The 25,411-nt window shown below is 43.0% G+C and overlaps 1 protein-coding gene across 1 annotated transcript in view; it reads right to left on the reverse strand.

Moving 5' to 3' along the window:
• LOC121634552 (ankyrin repeat and BTB/POZ domain-containing protein BTBD11-A) overlaps positions 1-25,411 on the reverse strand; it is a 184,979-nt gene that overhangs the window by 29,842 nt on the left and 129,726 nt on the right. Inside the window, exons 4-9 of the mRNA XM_041977264.1 lie at positions 20,203-20,355; positions 13,577-13,742; positions 11,407-11,496; positions 6,309-6,410; positions 5,650-5,743; positions 1,434-1,569 (exon numbers count right to left, since the gene is read on the reverse strand). Of these exons, the coding sequence (XP_041833198.1) occupies positions 1,434-1,569; positions 5,650-5,743; positions 6,309-6,410; positions 11,407-11,496; positions 13,577-13,742; positions 20,203-20,355 (741 nt within the window). The remainder of the gene's footprint in view (positions 1-1,433; positions 1,570-5,649; positions 5,744-6,308; positions 6,411-11,406; positions 11,497-13,576; positions 13,743-20,202; positions 20,356-25,411) is intronic.

Genomic DNA, 25,411 nt, shown 5'->3' on the forward strand with positions numbered 1-25,411 from the left:
CCCTGATCGGGGTGGTTGCCATGATGGCAGCCGCTGTAGGACATGGGTGGACTGGCTCCTGGTGTGGATGGTTCCCCATGATATTGTTTCCTCACAGCAGCATCAAGCCAGATGTTTATCACTTTTAGTGTTTAATACTACTTTTAGTACAGAGACAGAAATCAAGGAGTCATGTGCAGAATGGGGGTCGGGGGTGAGTGTGGGGGGGTGTATCTGCTCTGTGTGTATATATGCATGTTTGTGCGTGCAACTGTATGAAAGACTGACTTTTGTTTGTTTGTTTTTGTTATGTAGTCTCTTTTAATCTGTGCAAAGGCTTGTTTTGTTTTTAATATGCATAAATTGATTTTTCATGTAAAGCCCTTTGTCTTGCTGCAGCATAAAAAGTGCTTTATAAATAAAGTTTGATTTGATTTTATTTGAATAAGAACATTGGCAGTGTCAGCAGGAGACAGAAGCAGGATTGGCTTTACTTTTTTATAAATAAATATATTCAAATTTAGAGCAGCCCACCATAAGCAGACTTGGAAAGTGTACGAAACGAATTTTTTGATAAACTTCCCACCGACAAAGTGCTGCTACGCATCTGAGAGTGTCTGACAGTTTTCAGTTATGTGGTCTGACATCAGCAACACATTTAGCGTTGTTCAGGGTCAGCAGCAGTCTGGAAGATAAAATCCCATCCCTAAGATGTCGATTGGAACATCCAATGGCACAACACGGATGGACCATTATTATTTTTGATGTAAAAACTAGCTGTAGCAGCTGAGACGGTAGTAGTACGCCTTTTTTATTTGTCTTTTTCCCACCACAAACATCGCCAATGTGCAGGTCACGTGATCAGTGACAAAAGCTTAGAATGGTCCATAGAAAGACTGGAAGGTGGAAATCACATGGTTCATGGAGCTGCTGATAGTTCCACCACTGACCACCACTCATTGTGTTTCTGAAGCATTTTCTCTGGTAAGTGGCTGAAAATACGACATTTCTTGGCATTGTGAGGCATTAGAGTGTTCTACAACAAATGAAGTCAACTGTGTTATCTCATTCGTACAGTTTTAATGAGTTGTGTAATTAAGAAGCTAGTGGTGGTTTAACTTTAGTTAAATTTATCTATCCGAACTTCTACCTCACACCCTAGCCCCCGATGAAACCAACTTTTAGTTTATTGCAGCATGATCTCCTTTCCATAACTAACTGTCCTGACCATGTAGCTTTGTGTTGCTGCTCAGTCCATCACCTACCATCACCTATGAGTGTCGCAGCCAGACTGCGACGCTCATTATCACCTATCGTCTGACCAGATAACCCGACCTCTCAGGATGCAGTGGGATGCAGACAGAGCAGAGCAGGGTGTGTAAATGCATCAGTACTGTGGGAACAGGTATGTCTGTGGTGGCTGGAAATGCTGCATTAGACATTTCTTGGATCACCTGTGTCCATGAGCTGCTGCCAGGCTGTATGAGTTCATGTCTCCCAGCAGGGCAGAGGAGATGCCGTTACGACACGTGGTCCCAATCATCGGGTCAGCACCTCGTTCCAGAAGCAAGCTCACCAGCTCAAAATTACCTGACAAGGACAATATAGAATAAGAAAGCGGTGAACATGGTATAATTTTACATTAAATTTCAATTCCATCACTTCTTACTCATCAGTCCACCCGAAAGCTTCTCTGTGCATCACTAGTTGTTTTAATCATGTCAGACAGTGTGGTGCATTCAGTATGTTGAATGCACCACACGGGACAGTAACATTCTGGACCTACTTTATGCTAACACTGCTGCAAACCTAAGTTTGATAGGTTTAGTCCAGTCGACAAAAACTCAAAAAGGTTTTAGTCTAGTTTTAATCAAGTTAAAAAAAAGTATTAGTCTTTTAAAAAATTAATTTAGGTCAATAATACATATTAAAAAGTGGAATCAAGGTTGACAGGTTATAACAAGTATTGCAATTAATAAAACAAGTCAACCTTAATGCTTTTGCATAATAACCAGATCCTTTACCAGACTGATAGCTTTAGCCAAGACATGCCCATCAACAGGGATGCAATGCCGTGCTTTACTTAACTGCTGTTGGGCAGAAACCTTTTATTTCTTGGGCAGAAACCTTTTATTCCTATATTTCACCTTTTTTCATTAATTGATGCCCTACTTCATCATACAAAAATGTCACACAAGAAAATAGCTCATCTAAAAGTTCAACATATAGCAACACAGTGTGAGCTTGTTGTTTGGTTATTTTAATCAATAATTACAAAATTAAAAGGAATGCTTTTAGATTTAGAAGGTTTCCCAACCGACAGCAAATTCTTTCTGATCTACTTAGGGTTATGCATCGCACAGATAAAGTGCTAACTATGGAATCAGTTACTTCAAAAAAGACAAAAGCAACAACATCCTTACTTTGATAACTATGGCTTTATTTCTGAGAATTTTCTGAAGTGCCTCAGAATGCCAAACCCCTTCGCTGATGCTGCAGCCATGATTCATCTATGAATGAATAAACTGCTTGTCTGTGTGCACGTTGCACGTCTGGTGGTGGGCGTGGTCAAGATGCAGCAGCATTGCTGACTGACAGATTGCACACACAATAGGCAGAAAAGTTGTAAATTTTAATGTCGGACAATCAGCCCTTGAATATTTTCGTCTCGTCAACGAAATCTCACAAACGTCTCGTCATGTTTTCTTCATCAGAAAGCCATTTTTAGCTTGTCACCATCTTGTTATCCTCAATGAAAAAAAGATTTGTCATCTAAATAAATTCGTCATCATCATCGTTGATGAAAACAACACAGATTGGCAGACAGAAAAACTTCACTGCCCACGACAAAAGCAAGTGTGATACAGACAATGCTGCTGTTCAGTTCGTGGTTCAGTTGCACATTGGAAATATAATACATAAAGGTTGCCTGCAAACACCAGTAAGGTCTGGTCAGCTGTGGAACTACAAACTGGATGGAGCAGTGAGAAACTGCACTTCTGGAATCCATAATAGATCCTGTTGGTAAGTATTTTTCCCCATGGGATTAGCTTTAGCTCTGCTAGCCAGTTATGAAATTATTGCACACAACCATTCATTCTTTGCACAACTTATTTGTAAAGGTGAATGAAAGTAAAATGTAAGGTAGTTAGCATCTCATCTCTTACTAGCTTAGCTTGCTATTATTTCCTATCTGATGCTAACAGTTATTCAGGATTGCTAACCGTTAACATCACGTGTATTATTCTTGTTTGTGTCTTAAATTCGTAATATGTGCATTTTCAGATACAGTTGAGGGACTTGACACTGAAACCCCGTCCTTTCTTGAGGAGGGTCCGTCCACTTCGTCCAGTAGCCCCAGTACCTCTGTGATTGCTTTTCCACCGACCCGACCAGAGATTACACCCACTACACCCTGGCGTCACTACACCCTGGCGTCACCACACCGGTAAGACATGATGTTCTGAGTGGAAATTATAATTGTGCATTTTTCCTGACATAGAAATCACATTAAACTGTGAACACACTCAAAATTCCTCTAAAGTTTTTTTTTGTTTGTTTGTTTTGCATTATCAAATCCATAATCATAACAGTACATAGTCTGTATATGTGGCTGTTTTAATTTTATTTTATTGTGTTTTGATTTTGCACTTTTTATATTTTGTGTTTGAGTTTATTGTTGTGTGTACATTTTCCTTATTTTTTGTGTGTTCTTTATTTGTTTATCTGATTGCTGCTGTGACAGGAAATTCCCCTCGGGATTTATAAATGACATTTTAGCTATGATTGCAGTCTTACCTTGTGTTAGGTAATGTATATCCACCATTTTTATTTTTGTACCATTGCTTAAAACTCACTATTCTGGTCTTTCAGGTGAAAGGAGACGGTTGCAGCTGGTGAACAGTCATGGAGGAGATGTGGCTGCAGATGAAAGGCAGCTGGAGAGAATGGCTAGCTTTTCTGAGCACCAATTTCAGGTGTCTGGATGCCCAGGAGGCACCAGGAGACAGAAGTAGCCCGGCACCAGATGGAGCAGCCGGCTACCTCCAACCAGGCCTTCCTTGTTGTCCTTGGGCACCTGGTGCAGGTGCTGGGAGGCAGTCGTGACCCTGAGCCGCCACCCAGGCAGCAGAGCCTTTCAACAACATAAGACTTTCATTCTGTTCTGCTCCTGTTTCTGTTTGCTTTTAACATATGGTGTTCAACTAGTACATGTTTTGTGCTGTTCTTATTTCAAATAAGGAAAATATTAAATCGGTTGTGCATCCAATATATTTGCCATAATTTGTAATTATATAAAATTATATTTATAAATGATATAACATATAAACTCAAAACATTTAATTACAATTATTGAAGTTACTGACTTTGCTATTGCTGAAACGGGACTTAAAATAGCAAGGTTCTGTATAATCATTCCAGCGTCATTATCCCAGGCATTCTGCATCTGCTAAGCTAGGGCTGGGCACATCAACGTGTTAAACTTGCGTTAACGCAATTATTTAATTAATGCCGTTAATTTATTTTATCGCACGTTAAGGTTTTTTTTCTTGCTAACTGGGTTTGATCACAGAAAGCTCATGAAGAGGCTGCATCCAGGCCTGTTCCTCCATGTCTGATCCTGCTGCAGTGGTGCTTTGGACAATCAGGAGAGAGCGGCTTTATTAACATGAAGAGACATTTTCTATCTGGAACTTAAGAAAGAAGAAAAAGATTTTTCTTTGTCTGTCAAAACCCATCTGTCTGTCCTGTCTGGACTCATCGTGTTAGGTCTCAGTGCTGCATTCAACACCATTGATCTCAACATTCTGCTACAGAGGCTTGAACATGTTATTGGGATTAAAGGAACCGGATCAGACTGGTTTAAGTCATAGTTATCTGATAAATTCCAGTTTGTCAATATAAATGATGAGTCTTCCTTACACACCAGAGTAAGTCATGAAAAATCAGGGTTCTGTACTTGGACCAATACTTTTCACATTAGACAACGTTTCCCTGAGGTACTATCATTAGACAGCATGGTATAAACTTTCATTGCTATGCTGATGATACACAGATTTAATTCTCTATGAAGCCTGATGAAACCAATCAGTTTGTTAGATTACAAAGATGTCTTAAAGACATTGGTATCGTTTTTTGGTAAAATGAGTTGTAAAATATCGGCATATCGGATATCGACCAAAATATTGCACTTCCCTGCAAATACTATAAACTGGACTGATGTGAATTTCTTTTAACTGGATCAGAGTGAACTGGCTTGAACTGAATGGTCTGTAAAGTGTTCTGAGATGACTTTGTCGTGAACTGGCTCTTTACAAATAAAGCTGAACTTCCTTGGCTTCCCTGTTGGTTGCTCACATTAGAACTCTAATTAGTACTCTTTGCTTCTCCCTCAGACCCCAGGTGATTCCACACTGGGAACCCAACTAGGTTCCCCTGAACCAGAACCTCCTCCCTGAGCCTTCTCCTGAAGACTGAAACTGATAGAAATTTTCAGCCAGTTTTAAACTCAGTGTTGCCATTTTAAAAAAAATGCTGTGAGAATTAAAGTTGAAAGAAACAGGATTTTAAACTCTGTTCTTGTTGAATCAAAGTGTCAACAAGAACATGTCTTCATACCCATCAGGTATGAAGACACTTGTGCTTGATACACTGTAGTCCAAGTCTTACCGGCGGCAGCAGCAAGCTGGAGCGGCGTCTCGGTGTAGTTGTCCCCGCCGCCCTGTAGGGCACCTTCCACATTAGCTCTGTTATCCAGCAGCAGCTGTAGCACAGCCGGCAAGGAGAGGAGGTGGAAGAGGATGGAGAGGAAACAAGACAGGAGAGTGTTGGTGTTACATGTAGATTTAATAAGAAGAAAAGACTGGAAACCTAAATCATCTCATTCTGAATACAACACATCCTCCTTAGTTCTGTCTCTGAGGGAGGAAGAGCTCCTTTTCCCTATTGCCAAACCTCTGATTGCATATTAATAATTGAAGAAACCCTTAAAGTGACTGAGCCAGACTCCGCTCATGCAGTAACTTCTTGTATAAAACACATGAAAAATGAAGAGACATTCTGCACTCCTGAGGCTGTGCCACAGGCTGGCTGAGCTGCTCGGTTAGCATTATTTCTGATGTAGCTAGTCACAGCTGCACATTTAATTACAAACAGTAAACCAAATTCTCTCCATTTAATAATTGCAGCACAGATAGGACCAAAAGGGAAAAAAGGGATAATTTTTATTGGGAGGTACCACAGTAATAATCATTATTATTATCCTTACTGAGGTAAAAAGGTGGGATCAGGGGCCTAAGGGTAAGTTTACAGGTTCTAAACGTCACTACCTGCACAACAGGAATGTGTCCGTATAACACGGCGAAAGTGAGTGGCGTCCCCTGGCGCGTTTCAGGATAAACTGACGGGTGCTTGTTTACTGTGCTTGGCACCTGAGGAGTCATAGGTGGAGTTCAGGGAGAGACATATACAGCCATTAACATCCAAAGCTCATGGCAGGAAAGAGAAGCAGCGTTACAGGCAGGAGGAGAGGAATCAGTACAGGAGGGCAAGATGGAGGAAGGAGACCTCCCAGCTTTAATCATTCCTCTCATCTCAGTTCTCACTCTGAACCTGGGAGCAGCATCTATGCGCGAGGCCGTCTGGTTGCATCTGTCTGATGGAGGGTTGTTTACAAAGCACGGGAAACCTGAGAGGAAATGCACCTGTAGAGCTGACTCATAAACAAAGCGATGAATCTAATGAAAACTCTGTCGGGCTGGACCTTCCCCGGGGTGGTGGGGGGCCCATGGGCTCATGGGGCCCTGGGTTCTGTCCCTGGTTCATGCACAGTGGAGAGGTGTCTGGCAGGGCTGGATCAAAGACCAGACTTTATCAGGAGAGGGGGAGGGGGGGGGGGGGGGGGGGGGGGGGGGCAGTCTTTATCAGGGACCAGTCTATGTCAGGGTCCAGACTTTATCAGGGTCAAGGCTTAGAGTCCAGATTTTATCAGGGACCAGAGTTTATCAGGGACCAGACTTTATCAGAGACCAGACTTTATCAGGGGCCCATAATTTAACAGGGGGTCCAGGCTTCATGAGGGCGTTCAGGCTTCATGAAGGGGTCCAGACTTCATCAGGGGGTCCAGGCTTTATCTGGGGGTCCAGGCTTCATGAGGAGGTCAAGACTTCATCAGGGAGTCCTGGCTTCATGAAGGGGTCCAGACTTCATCAGGGGGTCCAGGCTTCATGAGGGGGTCCAGACTTCATGAGGGGGTCTAGGTTTTATGAGGGGGTCCAGACTTCATAAGGGGTTCAGGCCTCATGAGGGGTTTATCTAGTAATGAAGGACCTGATTGTGTTCCTCTCTCCCTCTCTCTCTCTCTGCTGTGAGAACTGTGGTCATATCAGAGACACAAGAAGTAAAACATCTTTACATGAATAAAGGTTACAGAAAGGTCCGTAGAAGCTAAGTTAGTGGTTTTGGGTTCAGTATGTGGATCCTGGTGTGGTAGTAGGGGGATTGGTTCTGGTCTACTGTCTGGTGGTGGTCATTGAATGGATGCTGGTGTGGTAGTAGGGGGATCAGTTCTGGTCTACTTTCTGGTGGTGGTGGTAGACTGGATCCTGGTGTGGCTAGCTCCACGGTGGGAGCTGTGGGGTTGCTGGTGCTGGGTCTGGGGGCCTGTCTCCACCTGATATGTGTCCTTGCGCTTTACTAAAGGTCAGAAATATCTCCTTCCTCTTCATTCTTATATCTTCTTCTACTAAGCCAGACTGCTTCCAGGGTCTATTTTTCCATATTTTCATGCTGTAACTACTTTAAAACCAGCTAGTAGCCTTGCTAGTCACCTGTTTAAATGACACTGGATCATGTAGTGCTAGCTTAGTCATGGCCCTGGTGTAGCGATACTGGTGACACAATGTTCTGAAATGTCTCTCTCTGCTTCAAGTGGACCAAACACAGGAAGTGGACTACAAAACAAAGTGCACTGTGGGTAAACAACCAAAATTTAAGTGCCTGTAGGATGATAGGTAGATGGAAGAAATGTCTCATTGTCAGATGTGGAAGAACTCAATAGTTCTGATAGAAATCTGGTCAACCCAAGATCGCTAGGATCTGATGCAGTTCCATGTTTTACTCTGATGGAAACACAAGTTGTCCTGCATTAACCCGTAGATGAAAAGTTTTCTTCTTCAGTGGTTGTCTCATCTCTTTCTTCAGTATTTCTTTATACAACGTCGCCTCTGGCGGAAAATGGAACACATTATTTAAAGGTCTGATTTTTTCAGTAGAGAAGTGTAAATGCAAACTCGGTCTGGAAGAATGTTGCAGCTTTGATCCTAGGCAGGATGGATCCATGTTGTCATGATGTTTCCACCAGAGTCTGAGCCTAGCATCTGAATGTGGAGCTGAAATGGAGACTCATCAGACCAGCAATGTTTCTCCATCTTCTATTGTCCAGTGTGGTGAGTGTGTGTGAATTGTAGCCTTAGTTTGCTGTTCTTAGCTGACAGGAGGCACCCGGTGTGGTCTTCTGCTGCATCCTGGCTTAGACAACTGCTGCTCGCTGGATATATCTCTTCTTCAGACCATTCTTGGATCCCTAGAGATGGTTGTGGGTGAAAATCCCAGTAAATACTCAGACCAGCAATCATGTCACATTCAAAGTCTCCTTAATCCCCTTAGAAACATCTAATTATGCTTTCCTCAGACTTCATCTGTAGCTCACTATCACTATCACTGTCTGCATAGATAGATAGATAGATAGATAGATAGATAGATAGATAGATAGATAGATAGATAGATAGATAGATAGATAGATAGATAGATAGATAGATAGATAGATAGATAGATAGATAGATAGATAGATAGATTGCAACTGCCTCATAAAAACAACGTAGATAAAGACATTGTGTAAAAGAAAAAAAGTGAAAAGCTAAAAGTAAGCAACAGCTGTTAGAAAAATATAAATGCCATTCATATCACCTTAAGCATCACCTTAGGTTTTCTGCTATGGACAGAAACAGTCCATGGCAAGAAGGAGTGGGGTCCTTGATGGTCTTCACTGCCCTGGTCAGGCAGGTCCTGAGGTGGGGGCAGGTGACCCTAGTAACCCTCTCCAACCTTCTCAGTGACTTCTTGCGTTCAGTTACAGCGGGCCCAGTTTGTAGATTAGATGCTGTGGGATTATGGTAATGAAGGCTGAACTAAAACCCACAAACAGCATTTGGACCAGTAAGTTCTTGTTTTCCAGCGAAACCAGTGTCAGGTGAAATGGCATCCTCTGTGGACCAGTTTGAGTGCTTTGTGGAGCTAGGATGATGGCTGAGACTTCGTAGCAGAATGGCACCACTGCTTGATGCAGGGAGATGTTAAATATGTCTGCCAGGACATGCGTCCGTTGTTCTGCATGCAGCCCGTCATCTGGCCAGGACCTGCAGCTTTTCCTAAGTTATTCCTCCTCAGGGTCCAGTGGATGTCAGCTGGGTTCAGACCCAGCACCTGCTTGGGGGGGTGGCCTCCACTGCTGGTGTGTTGCTGAGGGCTTTAAACCATGTTAGTATCACAGGACTCAGGAGTGATCCTGTGACAGATTTAATCTCCTGCCACAGTCTCCTGGTGTTCCTGTGGTACTGAAAGTGGTCTTGTATTTTGTGACCGTGGGCCCTTTTAGTCAGATTACTCTATTCAGCCTAGCTCTTGCTGTTCATAGGACCGCAGCATCACAAGATTTAAAAACAGGGCTCACACCTCAGCAGTCATCCAAGGTTTCCTGGATGGTGTGAGGCCTGCTGAGATACTTTTAAACCTGGTGAATCTGGTGTATCGACTGGCACATGTGAGGAGATCAACTACAGCCACGTTTTCTCCAGAGTCTAATAGTTTAACACTTTTATGTCATCTGTATTTTGTAAAAAATAAATCCAGAGAATGTGAATATTACACCTAATGCTTTAGACTGCTGATTAAGCTGGGGTTTGTTGTTTTTGACTTGTAGCAGTCTGGGACTACTTCTTTAGAATCAGATTAACTACGCATGGAAACATAAAGGTTCAGAGGCTTAACAGAACAAGTTTTGATTATGAAGCAGCCCTGGACTAAAAGAACTCTGAACTGATGCAATCACAACAATTAGTAATTACAAGGGGGAAAATGATGAACCGGGTATGTAAACAACAGAATGAGCAAAAAAACGGAGCAAAATTAAAATAGATTAAAGTTAAATGGTCTGTAGTACTTTTACCCAAAGCGCTTTAGATATACGTCACTTTCACCCGTTCACACACTGATGGCGGAAGCTGCCATGTAAGGTGCTAACCACGACCCATCAGGAGCAATTAGGGGCTTGGTGTCTTGCCCAGGGACACCTCGACATGAGCTCGACAGGGCCGGGATCGAACCGGCAAACCTTGGGATACAGGATGACCTTTCTACCCACTGAGCCATGTCGCCCCCATTAAAGGAAATATGCTTAATAAAGTCCAGGCATAGTCTGTGCCATGTGAAAGCCATGTGAAGCACACTAATACAGGCTGGAATCTTACTGATGCTGTAAGGATCAGTGATGGTAGATATCAACGGTGATGGTAGACATCAGTGATGGTAGAAAACAGTGATGGTAGATAACAGTGATGGTAGATAACAGTGATGATAGATAACAGTGATGATAGATAACAGTAATGGTAGACATCAGTGATGGTAGATATCAGTGATGGTAGAAAACAGTAATGGTAGATAACAGTGATGGTAGAAAACAGTGATGGTAGATAACAGTAATGGTAGATAACAATGATGGTAGAAAACGGTGATGGTAGATAACGGTGATGATAGATAACAGTAATGGTAGACATCAGTGATGGTAGACATCAATGATGGTAGATAACAGTAATGGTAGATAACAGTGATGGTAGATAACAGTGATGGTAGACATCAGTGATGGTAGATAACAGTGATGGTAGATAACAGTGATGGTAGACATCAGTGATGGTAGACATCAGTGATGGTAGATAACAGTGATGGTAGATAACAGTGATGGTAGACATCAGTGATGGTAGATAACAGTGATGGTAGATAACAGTGATGGTAGACATCAGTGATGGTAGACATCAGTGATGGTAGATAACAGTGATGGTAGACATCAGTGATGGTAGACATCAATGATGGTAGATAACAGTAATGGTAGATAACAGTGATGGTAAATATCAACGGCTGCTTGAGCTGAGGCTGATTATCATTATCTGTGTAACAACAAACGGCCACTGCTCCTGAAGAAGTATTCATTAATTGCTTATCAGTGCACTTCATGTAATGAGTTGGCAGGAGAATGGAGAATATGCCAGGAGCAGGTGAGATGGGGTGGCAGATGAAAGAAAACAAAGTGAACAAATTAAACTTGAACAAGTGTTGATGGTGACGTCACTGCTGCACTGGAGAAGCAGTACTGACCTCACTGTTGACGTCGGCTCCTGCATCAAGCAGCATCTGGACCATGGCCTCATCTCCACGGACACAGGCGTACATGAGAGGGGTCATTCCCTATCGGGGGCGGAGGGGGCAAAGCGATTTTATGGTACAGAAAATGGTTCCAAAAGTAAACATGCCAAAGTAAATATACATAAAACTCCAAGCACGTGTTGCATTGTAATAACAAGAAAGCAGAATTTATTACTGAGCTTGAATTTCACCTTTAATCTCTTTAGAAGTTTTCTGGGCTCTTTTGTTACCATTCGTATTATCCATCTCTTTGATTTGTCATCAATTTTCCTCCTGTGGCCATGTCCAGGGAGGTTGGCTATTGTCCCATGGATCTTAAATTTCTGAATAATATGTGCAACTGTAGTCACAGGAACATCAAGCTGCTTGGAGATGGTCTTATAGCCTTTACCTTTAACATGCTTGTCTATAATTTTCTTTCTAATCTTCTGAGACAACTCTTTCCTTTGCTTCCTCTGGTCCATGTTGAGTATGATACACACCATGTCACTAAACAGCACAGTGACTACCTGTAGCCCTATATATAGGCCCACTGACTGATTACAAGATTGTAGACACCTGTGATGCTAATTAGTGGACACACCTTGGATTAATATGTCCCTTTGGTCACATTATTTTCAGTCTTTTCTAGGGGTACCATCATTTTTGGCCAAGCCTGTTTCATGAGTTTATTTTTTTAAATAATTCTGTTGAAGCATGGTTGAAAAGCAAAGTCTGACTTTCATTATTTAAATTTCATAGAATTTTTATTTATTACTTTTGTCAGATTGAAATTATTTCTGTGACCATTAAGTTTTTCTTTCATTAACCGAAGGGTACCAACAGTTTTGTCCATGTTTATACTTCCATGTTTCCACTTTTTCCTCATTTCCAGTTATTTCTGCTACTATTTACCTGCTATCCTCACTAAACCAACTCCAGCTCAGCTGCTTTGTGGTGCCACTGTGCATCAGAAACGTCTTCTTGGCTTTATTCCAGCCATAGAGGGGCATTATTTTTCTTCTTTTCAGACAGACATAGAACTTTCTGCTCACTGGTTGATCTTTGGCTGCTGGACTCTTCTCCTGTGAAGCCATGCTGTTGTGATGGATGCAGGATGTGGGTCAGCATTGTCTTGCTGAAATCTGCAAGGCCTTCCCTGAAAGAGACGTTGTCTGGATGGAAGCAGATGTTGCTCTAAACCGTCCATGTACTTCTCAGCATTGATGTAGCTTCACAGATGTGGAAGCTGCACACACCATAGGCACCCCATACCATCAGAGATGCAGCTTTTCACCTGTCCACTAATAATAAGCTGGATGCTTCCTTTTCCTCTTTAGTCAGCAGAACACGCTGCCCATACTTTCCAGAAACTAGTTCACATTTTCATCCATGTTTCCACTTTGTCTCAGACCATTTTAAATGACCGTTGCTCCAGAGAAGACAGCGCTGGTTCTGGATCCTGTTCACTTTTGGCTTCTTCTTTGCATGATTGAGCTTTAACCTGCATTTGTGGATTTCAGGATGAACTGTGTTCACAGACAGTGGTTTCTGGAAGTCTTCCTGAGTCCATGCAGTGGTTTCCAGTAGAGTATCATGTCTGCTTTTAATGCAGAATATCACCAGCATCCAGCCTTGTCCCATGCATACAGAGATTCCTCCTGATTCTCTGAATCTTTTGATGATATTTTACACTGTAGATTGTGGATCTTCAGAGTCTGATTTAAAGTAAATAATTAACAACCTTATTATGAATTTGTAAAAGTTGAATTCTGAGAAGACCAAAGATGTCGGTCAAACCAAAAAATACAGAAAAATAAACAGAGCTTTTCAAATAAACCAGGGCATGAGTGTGCTGTGACGGCCACCAGGGGGTGTAGAAGCTCCACACTAACTGCAATAGAAATGTGCAGTGAAGAGCTGCTGCTTTCTGATATAGACTGCTTTCTTTCTTATGAACATCACTGAAAATGCAGAAAACCTGCAGCTGGAAGTCAAAGGATAGTAGAAAACCCCACCCATAGTTTATCGTAGCACCCAGATTTCCTTGTAAGCCCAAATTCTCCAGGCACACACACATAAATAAGTTATCACGTCCATGTTTGCATGTGTGAATGAAATCCAGTGTAGGAGAATTCCTGACCTGTTCGCTCATGCTGTTGATGCCATCGGGCCCCAGCAGGTTCATAGCCTGCTTGACCAGGTCCGTCCGCCCACAGTTCAGCATCCTGAATCCCAGGTCCTGCAGAAACTTGGCTTCTGCAGAGGCTGCATCAAGCTTCTTGGTAGTAGAGAAGCACTCCTCCATCCTGCAGATGAAAACACAGCAGATCCATCACTGTGATGGGAGCTGATCTCAGGATATTCATCTTCTCCGTGTTCTCAACCCAAACTGCATCTGCACTGAGTCTGTTCACGAATATCTGAGTTGTTGGTGTTCAACAGCAACCTTTCTCCAGGTCAGGAAGACTCAAACTCAATATTTCCCATCGTGTTCCCAGTAAAACCTCATCATTTAGTGGGTGTGAAGAGCTGCAAGTGAGTGGAAGAAAACTACAGAGATATTGCATGACATCAGAAATCACCTGATGATCTCATCTGCTTGGTATAAATTTAACTTCATTAGTAGTTTTAAATTTAGTTGACCACACAAAACCTTTTCAGTCAGCCATCAGAGCCATTAAAGTCAAAGTATTTTTATATTCTTCTGTATTTCTCAATCTAGATATCAAACCAACTAAAAAACCTTAAATTCACAGCATCTAAGGCGCAGATTAACTATAGGATGTACAACAAGCCAAAGGAAACGGACAGAACCGATCCAAGAACCAACACGGAAATAGTCTTTTACCAAACTTTCATTAAAGAGACTTTATTACTTATCTGTGGTAGAAACACGTACCCACCATGCACTTCATCAGGTTACCACAGATATCCAACCAGCCAGTCACACGGCAGCATGTAGTCATGTAGACATGGTGAAGACGACTTGCTGAAGTTTAAACTGAGCATTAGAATGAGGAAGAAAGGGGATTTAAGACACTTTGAACGTGACATGAATGTTGGTCTGAGTATTTACTTGGAATTTCACCCACATCCATCTCTAGTGTTTCCAGAGATGGTCTGAAGAAGAGAAAATATCCAGCGAGCAGCAGTTGTCTGGACCAGGATGGAGCAGAAGACCACACCGGGTGCCTCCTGTCAGCTAAGAACAGGAAACTGAGGCTACAATTCACACAGACTCACCAACACTGGACAATAGAAGATGGAGAAATGTTGCTGGTCTGATGAGTCTCCATTTCGGCTCCACATTCAGATGCTAGGCTCAGAATCTGGTGGAAACATGAAAACATGGATCCATCCTGCCTTGGATCAGTGCTTCAGGCTGGTGTTGGTGGGGGGGAAGTATTTTCTTGGCCCACTTTGGGCCCCTTAGTACCAAAGTGGCCAGCACAGCCTACCTGAGTATTGTTGCTGACCATGTCTATCCCTTTATGACCACAGTGTAGCATCTTCTGATGCTTCTACCAGCAAGATAATGCACCATGTCACAAAGCTCAGATCACCTCCAACTGCTTTCTAGAACATGACAATGGGTTTACTGGACTCCAACGGCCTCCACAGCCACCAGATCCCAGTCCAGTAGTGCAGTTTTAGGATGTGGATTCTAATCATGGATGCAGCTGACAAACCTGCAGCAACTGTGTGATGCTGTCATGTCAATATGGAGCAAAACCTCTGAGGAAGGTTTCCACCACCTGCTTCCATCTGTCACACCAGGATTAAAAAGGTCTGACGCGGTACTAGAATGTTGTCCTGATGATGAGGACAACCGGAAGTTACCTGAGTTACCTGATCGTATCCCAGAGGGTTGTTCTGGTCTTTGTCTGCAAGGCCTGCCGCTCAGGTGTTGCTGTACCTGGGCTAATCCTCAGCTAGCTGATCAGCTAACGGCGCAACCGCTGCTCCTCGGTGGCCCTGTGGTCTCGCGGCTTGTTGTGGCTGGTTTGGCGTTGGATCCCTTGGCTACCTGTACATCATGGCTCTTCTGTGCCCGGTGTTTGGCTGCCTCTGCGGTTAGCATCGTGGTATGCGGTTTGGCTTGTTGTGTGGCTGGCTGTGCTGCGCTTCCTACTGGCTTCAGCGGACAAGGTTTTGTGGCGCTGGCTGCGTCCATCTGGCCAATTGGATTATTTGTTTGACATTTTGGTGGCTTTTTATGGTTAGTCGCCCGCTGACCATTCAGTCGGAACATATTTCTCCCTCTGTGGATCTCTGTCGATCTGGTCGTGACACTGCGTGTTTACAAACACAATCAGCTTCTTGAGGACCTCCACAGCTCGGACTGGCCGCGGCGCCTGAGTTTCCTGGTTGCGCACCTTCTGTCTCTAGTCTATGTGCTTTTACTCAATGTAAACATGCGTTTCTCTGTAAAAACTACATTGTCCTTCTGGACTGTGCTATTTGGATTTGTTCTGCACATTCAGCCAGAGGCTGTCAGACATGCCTGTAAGCCTCCAATTGGATCTGCTATAGTGCTGCGCTATGGGAGTACGATGGACTTTACTCTACAGCCCACAGATGTCTCATCCTTCTGGACTACGATATTTGTCGGACTTCCTACCACTCAGGTATTTCATCTTATTCCGACCTTTTCAACTATGTTGCTGCAGCAGCTCTCTGACTCTAACTCTCTGCTCGAGGTTATGCCTTCGGTAAAAGGTAAACAACGCCTTTTTTTTTGGTGCTGCCCTCTGGCGCATGTTAATTATTCTCATGCTTTTTATCTCTGGGAATGTTCACCCAAATCCTGGACCTGGTACAGATAATCCTACTACTACTTCACAACTGTTATTCAGAGACTTCTGTAATCGCAAATCCTTGGGGTTTTTACATGTAAATATCTGCAGTCTGCTAAATCCAAAGCATTTTGATCACTTAAAAACATTGTTGCATACTGCTAATCCTGATGTTCTAGCTATTTCTGAGTCCTGGCTAAAAAAAAGTGTCACTGATCATGACATATTTATACCAGGCTATAATGTATTTCGTAAAGACAGAGCCACTAGGGGCGGTGGTGTAGCCATGTATGTTAAAGATCATTTGCAATGTGCTGTTGTTCTGTCTAAGTCTGTCCCCAAACAGTTTGAGTTGCTGATATTAAAGCTTAGACTTTCAGCCAGTTTTGTTCTCACTGTTGCTGTCTGCTACAGAACACCGTTTGCACCAGCTTCTGCACTCTCAGCCATTAATCAGCTCCTTGTAGCATTCACAACCTCTGAGTTTGTTCTTTTGGGTGATCTAAACTGGGATATGGTTAACCCTCCTGACACAGTTTTGCAGCAATTTGATGCTCTAAACCTTACTCAATTAATATCTGAGCCCACCAGACCAAATTTAAAATCTCCCTCATCTTCCACGCTGATTGACCTCATTCTCACCAACACCCCATCTAACTATCAGTCTGGTGTTTTCAGCCAAATCATTGTAATCATTGCAACCAAGCGTTCTCTCAAGAATCTCAATGTGCAAGCCTTTCTTCAGGATTTGAGGCGGTGACCTGGGATAGAGTTGGCTCTGCTCCCTCCCTGGATGAGGCATGGTGCTTTTTCAAAAATACATTCAGTCTAATTGTCAATAAACATGCTCCTTTGAGAAAATGTAGAATCAAGAATCGTTATAGCCCCTGGTTGTCCCATGACTTGGCTGAGCTTATCCATCATAAGAACACCCTTTGGCGGCCCACTCCACACAATCTCCGGCTGACTGGCTTGCCTTTCGGCAGTTCAGGAATAAAACAACACAGGCCATCAGGAATGCTAAAATCTCCCATTTTAAGGAGAAATTTTCCACCTGTGGTTCTGACGCGAGGAAGTTCTGGAAAACTGTCAAGATCATGGAGAATAAACTTGCCTCCCCTCAGCTACCAATCTCTATGATATTCAATGACATTGTTATTACTGATAAGGCTCGTATGGCTTCACTTCTCAACCATCACTTTGTCAATGCGACCCAAGTTTCCCCTGTCTCAGGTTCAGATTTGGCTTCAGCAAGTGAGGCCGACTCAGCCTCATTAGATTTTCAGCCTTCTCCATTGAGCAACACACCTTTCTCCTTCACACCTCTCTCCATCTCAGAAGTGCAGGATGAACTCACTAAGCTGGATCCAAATAAATCTGCTGACCTTGATGGTCTTCATCCCATGTTCCTGAAAGCAGCTGCTCACATTATTGCAGCACCTGTCACAAGTCTGTTTAATAGGTCCTTACAGTACTCTATCCTCCCCTTTGACTGGAAATCAGCCATGGTTTTTCCACTCTTCAAAGGTGGCTCTGGCACTGATCCAAACTGCTACCGACCCATCTCAATACTTCCATGTTTAGCCAAGGTCCTGGAGAAGCTAGTGCTCAAACAACTAAACTGCTTCCTTGACTCAAACCACATTCTGTCTGATCTGCAGTCTGGCTTTCGGCCTGGCCATGGATGTATAACAGCCACTGTGAAGGTCCTGGATGATGTCATCACAGCGCTAGACTCTAAGCAGGTCTGCTTAGCCACCTTTATCAACCTTGCCAAGGCCTTTGACTCAGTTGACCATAAAATCCCTCTACGAAGGCTCTCCAATATTGGTCTGTCCATCTCCTGTTGTGACTGGTTCTCCAGCTTCCTTTCTGACCGTGCCCAGTTGGTGAAAGCAGAAAAATATCATGTCAGAACCACTCATTATCTCCAAAGGTGTGCCTCAAGGGTCTATTTTGGGCCCCACCCTTTTCTCCATTTTGCATCAATGACATAGATGCCACCACCACCATCCACCTGTATGCCGATGACACCATTTTGTATTCGGCCCCTCTCCACAAGCTGCAGCAGCTGTTCTTCAACTCAGCCTCACTTCAGTAGAGCAGTCCTTCCACAACCTCCACCTTCGCCTCAACTCCAATAAAACAAAGTGCATCCTTTTTAGTCGGAGAACTGGTGCCGACACCCTACCAATACTCACCTGTTTAGACGGCATGGCTTTGGAATATGTCAATTCCTATAAATACCTGGGCATCTGGCTGGATTCATCTCTGTCATTCATCACCCACATCAATAATCTTCAAGCCAAAATAAAAGCCAGATTAGCCTTTCTTTTCCGTAATAAAGCCTCTTTCCCCCACGCAACCAAATTCACTTTAGTCAAATCGACTTTACTTCCAATTCTTGACCATGGTGACATCATTTATAAAATGGCAACAAGCACAGCCCTTAAAAAATTAGACACTCTCTACCACTCAGCCATACGCTTTGCCACAAACGCCCCTTTCCACACCCACCACTGTGATCTCTATAAATTGGTGGGCTGGCCCCCCCTTCACACACGACTCCATCATTGGTTTCTTTTTATTTACAAGTCAATCTTTTACAAGACACCTTTCTATCTGTCATCTCTTCTCCACTTCACTCACAGCACTCATCACACCAGGTCAACCGAATTTATTAAGCTCATTACTTCCAAAACTTCCACTGTTTTCGGTCGTAACACCTTCCACTTTTCTGCTGCAAATGACTGGAACACACTGCAGAACACTCTTAAACTTCCATCTCTGATATCTGGTTCTTTGTTTAGACAGAGACTTCAACAGAATTTTGTCGACACTTGTTCCTGCTGACGATGCTGACTCTCACTTAGATACAAACATTTGTCCACTACTTTTTCTTTCATATAGATCTGTCCCATATACTGAGACCTACTCCCTTCCCCCTTTCATTTTTATATATTTGTACTTGCTCTGCGTTGTTAGGTGTATTTTTTTGTATTGTTGCACTGTGGTCCTTGTATTTGCACAGTTGTATGTTTGTGTGTATGTACGTTATTTATTCCTGCTGGGGCCTCTTGGCCAGGTCATGTTTGCAAATGAGAACTGGTTCTCAAACATTTTTTTACCTGGTTAAATAAAGGTTAAAAAAAAAAAAAAACAACAACCCCGTATTAGAAGGTGGTCCTGGGGAAGTGGACGACCCGGTACTAGAAGGTGGTCTTGATGAAGAGGACGACCCAGTACTAGAAGGTGGACCCAATGAAAAGGATGGCCCGGTACTAGAATTTGGACCTGGTTAAGAAGAAGCCCCGGTACTAGATGGTGGACTCGATGAAAAGGATGACCCGGTACTAGAAGGTGGTCATGATGAAGAGGACAGTCCAGTACTAGAAGGTGGTCCTGGTCAAGAGGACGACCCAGTACTGGAAGGTGGTCCTGGTAAAGAGGACGACCTGGTACTAGAAGGCTGTCCTCATGAAGAGGAAGACCCGGTACTAGAAAGTGGACCCGATGAAAAGGAGGACCCGGTACTAGAAGGTGGACCCGATGAAGAGGACGACCCAGTACTAGAAAGTGGACCCGATGAAGAGGAAGACCCGGTACTAGAAGGTGGACCTGATGAAGATGACAACCCAGTACTAGAAGGTGGTCCTCATGAAGAGGACGGCCTGGTACTAGAAAGCGGTCTGTTTCATGCTGTACGTCAGACCAGTTGACAAGAACCAGGTTGAGGGTCCTGGTCTGGTTTTATATCTAACAACATGTGAAGTGACGAATTAAAAGCAGGTCAGCCATTAGCAGAAATGAGAACCGCTTTGTCTGGTGCAGCTTCCCTTCAGAACAAGTCCTGATAGGTTTATCCATGGCTTTCTTTCCAGAAGCTGCCAGCTATGGATTTTCACCAACATGTTTTCAGCTCATGAAGACAATGAGATTATTTCTTTTTCTCACTTTATCATTGACTTACTTCATTTGCCGTGGTTCACAGTCCACCCCAGGTAGCAGCAGCCTGGCCGCTTGCCTCACATCATCGCTGTCCACACAGAAGCTTCGCCGATGTTCAGCGTGGGCCACCACCACCCGGATCCACTCCATCAGTGGAGGCAGCACAAAGAACGGCCTGCAGAAGGAAGCACGTTTCACTGTTACAGGTAAACGCTGCAGACAGACCAACGTAGAACGAAGCATCATCCATAGTTTCATCTCTGAGCTCTGAAACGTGCGTGTTTCTCCAGAAGGAACCTGAAAGCAGGTTTTATTATTTAGTGCTTCTAAATGCTCATTCCTGGATTCAGAGCCTGCAGGTTGGTCCTTGTTTTCTCTATTTTCTGAGATCTGTTTGATTCCAAAGCTTCAGCCTCACAAATGGTCGATACCATTAATTTAGAGGGAATGCACAAGGCAGTGCATGTCAAATCTCGTGCACAGATCCAGACTGGAATATAAGACCATCTCAAAACCTGAGTGATGCTGGCACTCCACTTTGTGCTGCTTTGCAGCTGTTTGTGCTGCCTTGGTTTCTACAACTCTGAGGACCTCTAACATTGTGCCAGATGGTTTAGTCCACACCTGCACAGTTGGTTCAGCCAGTGAGCACACAAGCATGTGGCCAGAGGAGAGGGTTATGTATTTCCAAAGAAAGTAAAAAAAAAACAAAAACGATAAGAAAGAAAAGACCTGGAGAAGTTTGGAGCAGCTGGACCAACACAGTCTGAGCTGACAGCAGCATGCTAGGGTTCATTTAGGGACAACACAGATTGATTACTATCAGAAATTCATCAGCCTTATTACCGACAAGCATTTGACTTTCATGGACCTCGCAATAAAAATCATTTAAACTTTGTATTGATTTTTAACCCTTTCCAGTGATCAGTCATGACTTAGAATAATTACATTCAGGATTGTGAAGAAGCCTGCGTCCTCATGTCGACATGTTATTAAAAAGATATGACCTGAAAAAAGAGCCACATCCTATATTTATTCCTTCTTCAGTGTGAGACAGTGAGAGGCTGAGCAGTGCAGATGAAGCCGGACCGTGGCCGTGCAGCCACTAGATGATGCTTTCAACTGTTAAAATTAGATGCTGATATTAATTTTTTTAAAATGAGAATTGGCTAAAATTGGCTTTATGTGCACAAAACATATAATAAAACCAGGAATTAAATAGTTTAATAGACTGAACATATCTAACATTAATAAACCCAGGAAAGACCTCTGGAAACAAGTATGTAAACAAAAAGAAATAAAAACTAAAGAAAAAGTAAAATAACATATTTATATATATACATATATATATATATATATATATATATATATATATATATATATATACATATATATATATAATCTGACGTACAGAAAAACTTGCCTCGCCTTATACAGACACACACAAATCTTTCCACGAGGGATGAAATATGCTTGGATTTATTTCCCTTCTCAGCCTTTAGTGTAGGAAGCAGCATCCTGGTGTTATCTGATGCTGCGGTGCTCAGGTCGTCATACATCTCCCAGACACATGGGTCTCTGTAGTACAACACATGGCTCCCGGGTCAAGCCTTCCTGGCAAGCAATGTCTGACCTAAGAGTGAATATCTGTCCTTGCAGCACCTGACCAAAGGGCAACTCACACAAGGACGATTTCCTCTGATTGGTTGCTTGTGCTGTAGATGCTGTGGAATAGCAAAAGTTCTCTCAGGCCATAGCTGTGGGCTACTTTCTCAGCACACAGCACTTTTCCGGAGGTGAAGTCTTCCGTTTTAATGCAGAGCGACACTGAGATGCACTTTTGATTGGCCTGAGGCAGGTGGACTCAGGAAGGTTAAGTCCTGGTTCCACAGCAGTCTCAGGAGGAAGCATGCCAGAATCCTGCAGGACAGCAAGGAGGTGGAAGATGTGCTGGGACTGCAGGACTGTGCCATTGCTTCCCTTCTCTAGTATTCTCCAGCATTGTGGCCTCCTTTAATGAAAAAAAAATGTTTAAAAGTTGAGTGAAATTAAAAAGTGAGGCAACCAGCTGCACAACTTCCAGAATTCTGGTGTTGTGTGGAGGAGACAGATATCCAGGTCTGTTGGTGTCTCTGAGCTGAAACTCAGGTCATCTTCATCTCACAGTAATCAGATCATTTTGGGACATTTTTAACGGCATGTAAAACCAACTCTGGCTTGTCATTTTTATCTTTATTTTATGACCTGTTGATATAAAAAAGAGAAAAAACCACAGCAGCATGGGCCACAGTGATGATTGCCATCATCACATTTCAAAGCCTGATAACTACCAGAGATGAACCTTGTTCTCCTGGAGTAAATAAAGTTAATAGTTTTTACATAATATTGATGAGCTGATCTGCATGCAGCGTGTAAATTCAGTTAATTTAAATGATCCTTCTTTTCTGTTTCTATACATTAAGAGACATGATGTATTTTTTCTGTCCATGAAGTCGACATTTTATACACAATTAAAATCTTCTTACGCAGGGTTTTTCTTGCAGACATCAAGCTTCATTCGTGCCCATTGATCATGATTATGTCCTTGTAAACTCTGCTGTCAGGATACTATGAGAAAACACTGATTAACATGGTGTTAGGAGTAATTTACAGAACAATAAAACAGGCTATTTTCCTAGAAGGTATTTTAAAACCTTGAATTTGTCTCATATGAGGATTATATAATATTAAATTAAATGGGTTAAGTTCATATTCCAAGCAGTTAGACTGCATTATGAATTCATTACTAAAGGGCCCTCTCAAGCTTTTCTCCATTATGACCTTTTGTCAACTAGAATTTATCAACAAATGATTTCAAACTGTCTGGGAGTGTTTCCCATTCACGCAGCTGCTCTTCTGTAAATTAGCTGCACATATTTAATCAAGGCAGCAGCTTTGCATGTTTGACTGGTCATACAAACAAAGTTATCATGTCTTTTACGATTACAGTCTGAATGGAGGGAAAGTTGTAATAGCACAATGCTATGTTTACAGCTGGCTAAATCTGGGCTCCTCCCTTTTCTCTGAGCTGCACCTTTAACTGCTTGTGTGGCAGGACAAGTTTGGTTACCTTGTCTCCCTTAATTGCACCTCTCCAGGTGTAATTTATCAGCGTGGACTATGGGGCGGGGCAAAGGCCGTTATATTAGACAGGGCTTGCTAGTCAGAGTGAATTCCTTGGTGGCCCTGGTAGACCTCCGAGCTGTCTTGGTGGCGGTGATGAGCCTTTAAGCTGAGTAGTATACCGTGAGTACAGCACCGTTTTGCTTCCCTGCCAGGTTTTGTGTCTTCAGACGTTTATGCGGCTCAATCGTTTTACAGCATGGTGTGCAGCGGTGCCCTGCGCTCAGGTTGCCGTCATTGGCAGCAAGGGGTTTCCCAGTTTATGGATCAGTCGCTGAGTAGCTCGGTGGCTGGAGCTGAAGACAGGGTGGGATCCTGGAGGCCTTCTGGTAGTATCCCGTGTCGGTTCAGTTCTCCCTCTATGGAAGCCCGCATGTATGGGTAAGGCTGCTATCCCACTAGAAATCATTTTGAGCCTATGAGTGATATGAATTTGTGTGTTCCACCAGGCCAGCAGAAGAGTGTGCATCGTGGTGGCATTGACGGACATGCTGCTGTTTTGTCCCATTTTTTTAAAAACTTTTTTATCCATTGAACTGAACATTGCCATCAAGTATCCTGGCTTGGCAGTGATAACATCAAAGTCTTCGCAAGCATATTGACTGTCACTCCGAAACACCTGAGCATAGTGGGCGGGCGAGACCTGGCTGTCAGGAACGGAGCGCATCCTGTTTTATGTTATGGTTTTATAGAGAATATTATTGTGTTCTTGCATCAGTTTTATTGTTTGTTGTATTGCATGTATTAACTCATTGTTATCAGGATTGTGATCACTGTTCAAATTCAGCTCATTTTACACCTTGGTTTTAAGGTTGGAGTGATTAACATTTTATTTTATTTTAACCCCTGTATTTATTTTAATAAAATGTTATTTGTAATTTATGAATCACGTCTGTCCATGTGCTTAATTTGAACCTGTGTGCCCTTTTAGTTAGATTTCCTGAGGTGAAAGTCCCCAGGTGGCAGTGTCATTGTTTTTACTTAAAATAATTTTAATTGATTTAAAAATCCCAAATGTACCACCCGCCACACTTGGTTAGAAAACCACAGTATATAAAATCTGATCCTCCTCCCAGTTCTTGATCCCTGTTAGCAACATCAAAAAGTATGGTAAAAATGATAAAACATGTTTCTAGTTAAGTTCCCTGGTCCAAGTGAACTGAGTTCCCAATCATACCAAGTTGAGCTGACTATCGTTGTCCCCACATGAACCGAGTCCCCAATCGTACCTAGTCTAGCGGACTATCCTGGCCCCATAGCTGAACCCAGTCCCCAGTCATAACTAGTCTAGTGGACTATTCTAGTCCCCAAGTGATCAGAGTCCACAATCGTACCGAGTCTAGTGGCTAGTCTAGCAGACTATCCTGGCCCCACAGCTGAACTGAGTCCCTAATCGTACCTAGTCTAGTGGACTATCCTGGTGTGAATGCATTCTTTAGTCTTTAGTATATTATTGTGTTTTTAGCCTGCAGTATGACGATGGACACCAACACTTGACTTTAAAACATTGGATACTGAATTCCTACTCTTGTCTCTTTATCAACAATGCTTCTATAGAGAAAGTCTAGGGCCAGAAAGTCTAGCAGACTTTCCTTGCCTTCAGATGAATGGAGTCTGAACTGAGTCTAGCAGAGTTTCTTGGTTCCCAGCTAAACTGAGTCCCCACTCATACAGAGTCTAGCAGACTAACCTTATCCCCCAGCTGAACTGAGTCCCCAGTCATACCTATTCTAGCGGACTATTCATGTCCCTGAGTGTCCCCAATCGTACCGTGTCTGGAAGACTATCTTGGTCCCCAACTGGATCAAGTCCCCAATCATATCATGTCATGGGGATTGTCTTGGTCCCCAAGTGTACTCAGTCTAGCAGACTATCCTGCTAGACTCATTAAAAATGTCTATAAATGATCTGGTCACTGTGAGATGAAGATGAAGATGGCCTGAGTTTCAGCTCAGTGACACCAGCAGACCTGAATATTTGTCTCCTTCACACAACACCAGAACTCCAGAAGCTGTGCAGCTGGTTGCCTCATTTTTTAATTTCACTTAACTTTTAAACATTTCTTTTCT

This window comes from Melanotaenia boesemani, chromosome 23 (genome assembly GCF_017639745.1).
Source record: "Melanotaenia boesemani isolate fMelBoe1 chromosome 23, fMelBoe1.pri, whole genome shotgun sequence".
NCBI lineage: Eukaryota > Metazoa > Chordata > Actinopteri > Atheriniformes > Melanotaeniidae > Melanotaenia > Melanotaenia boesemani.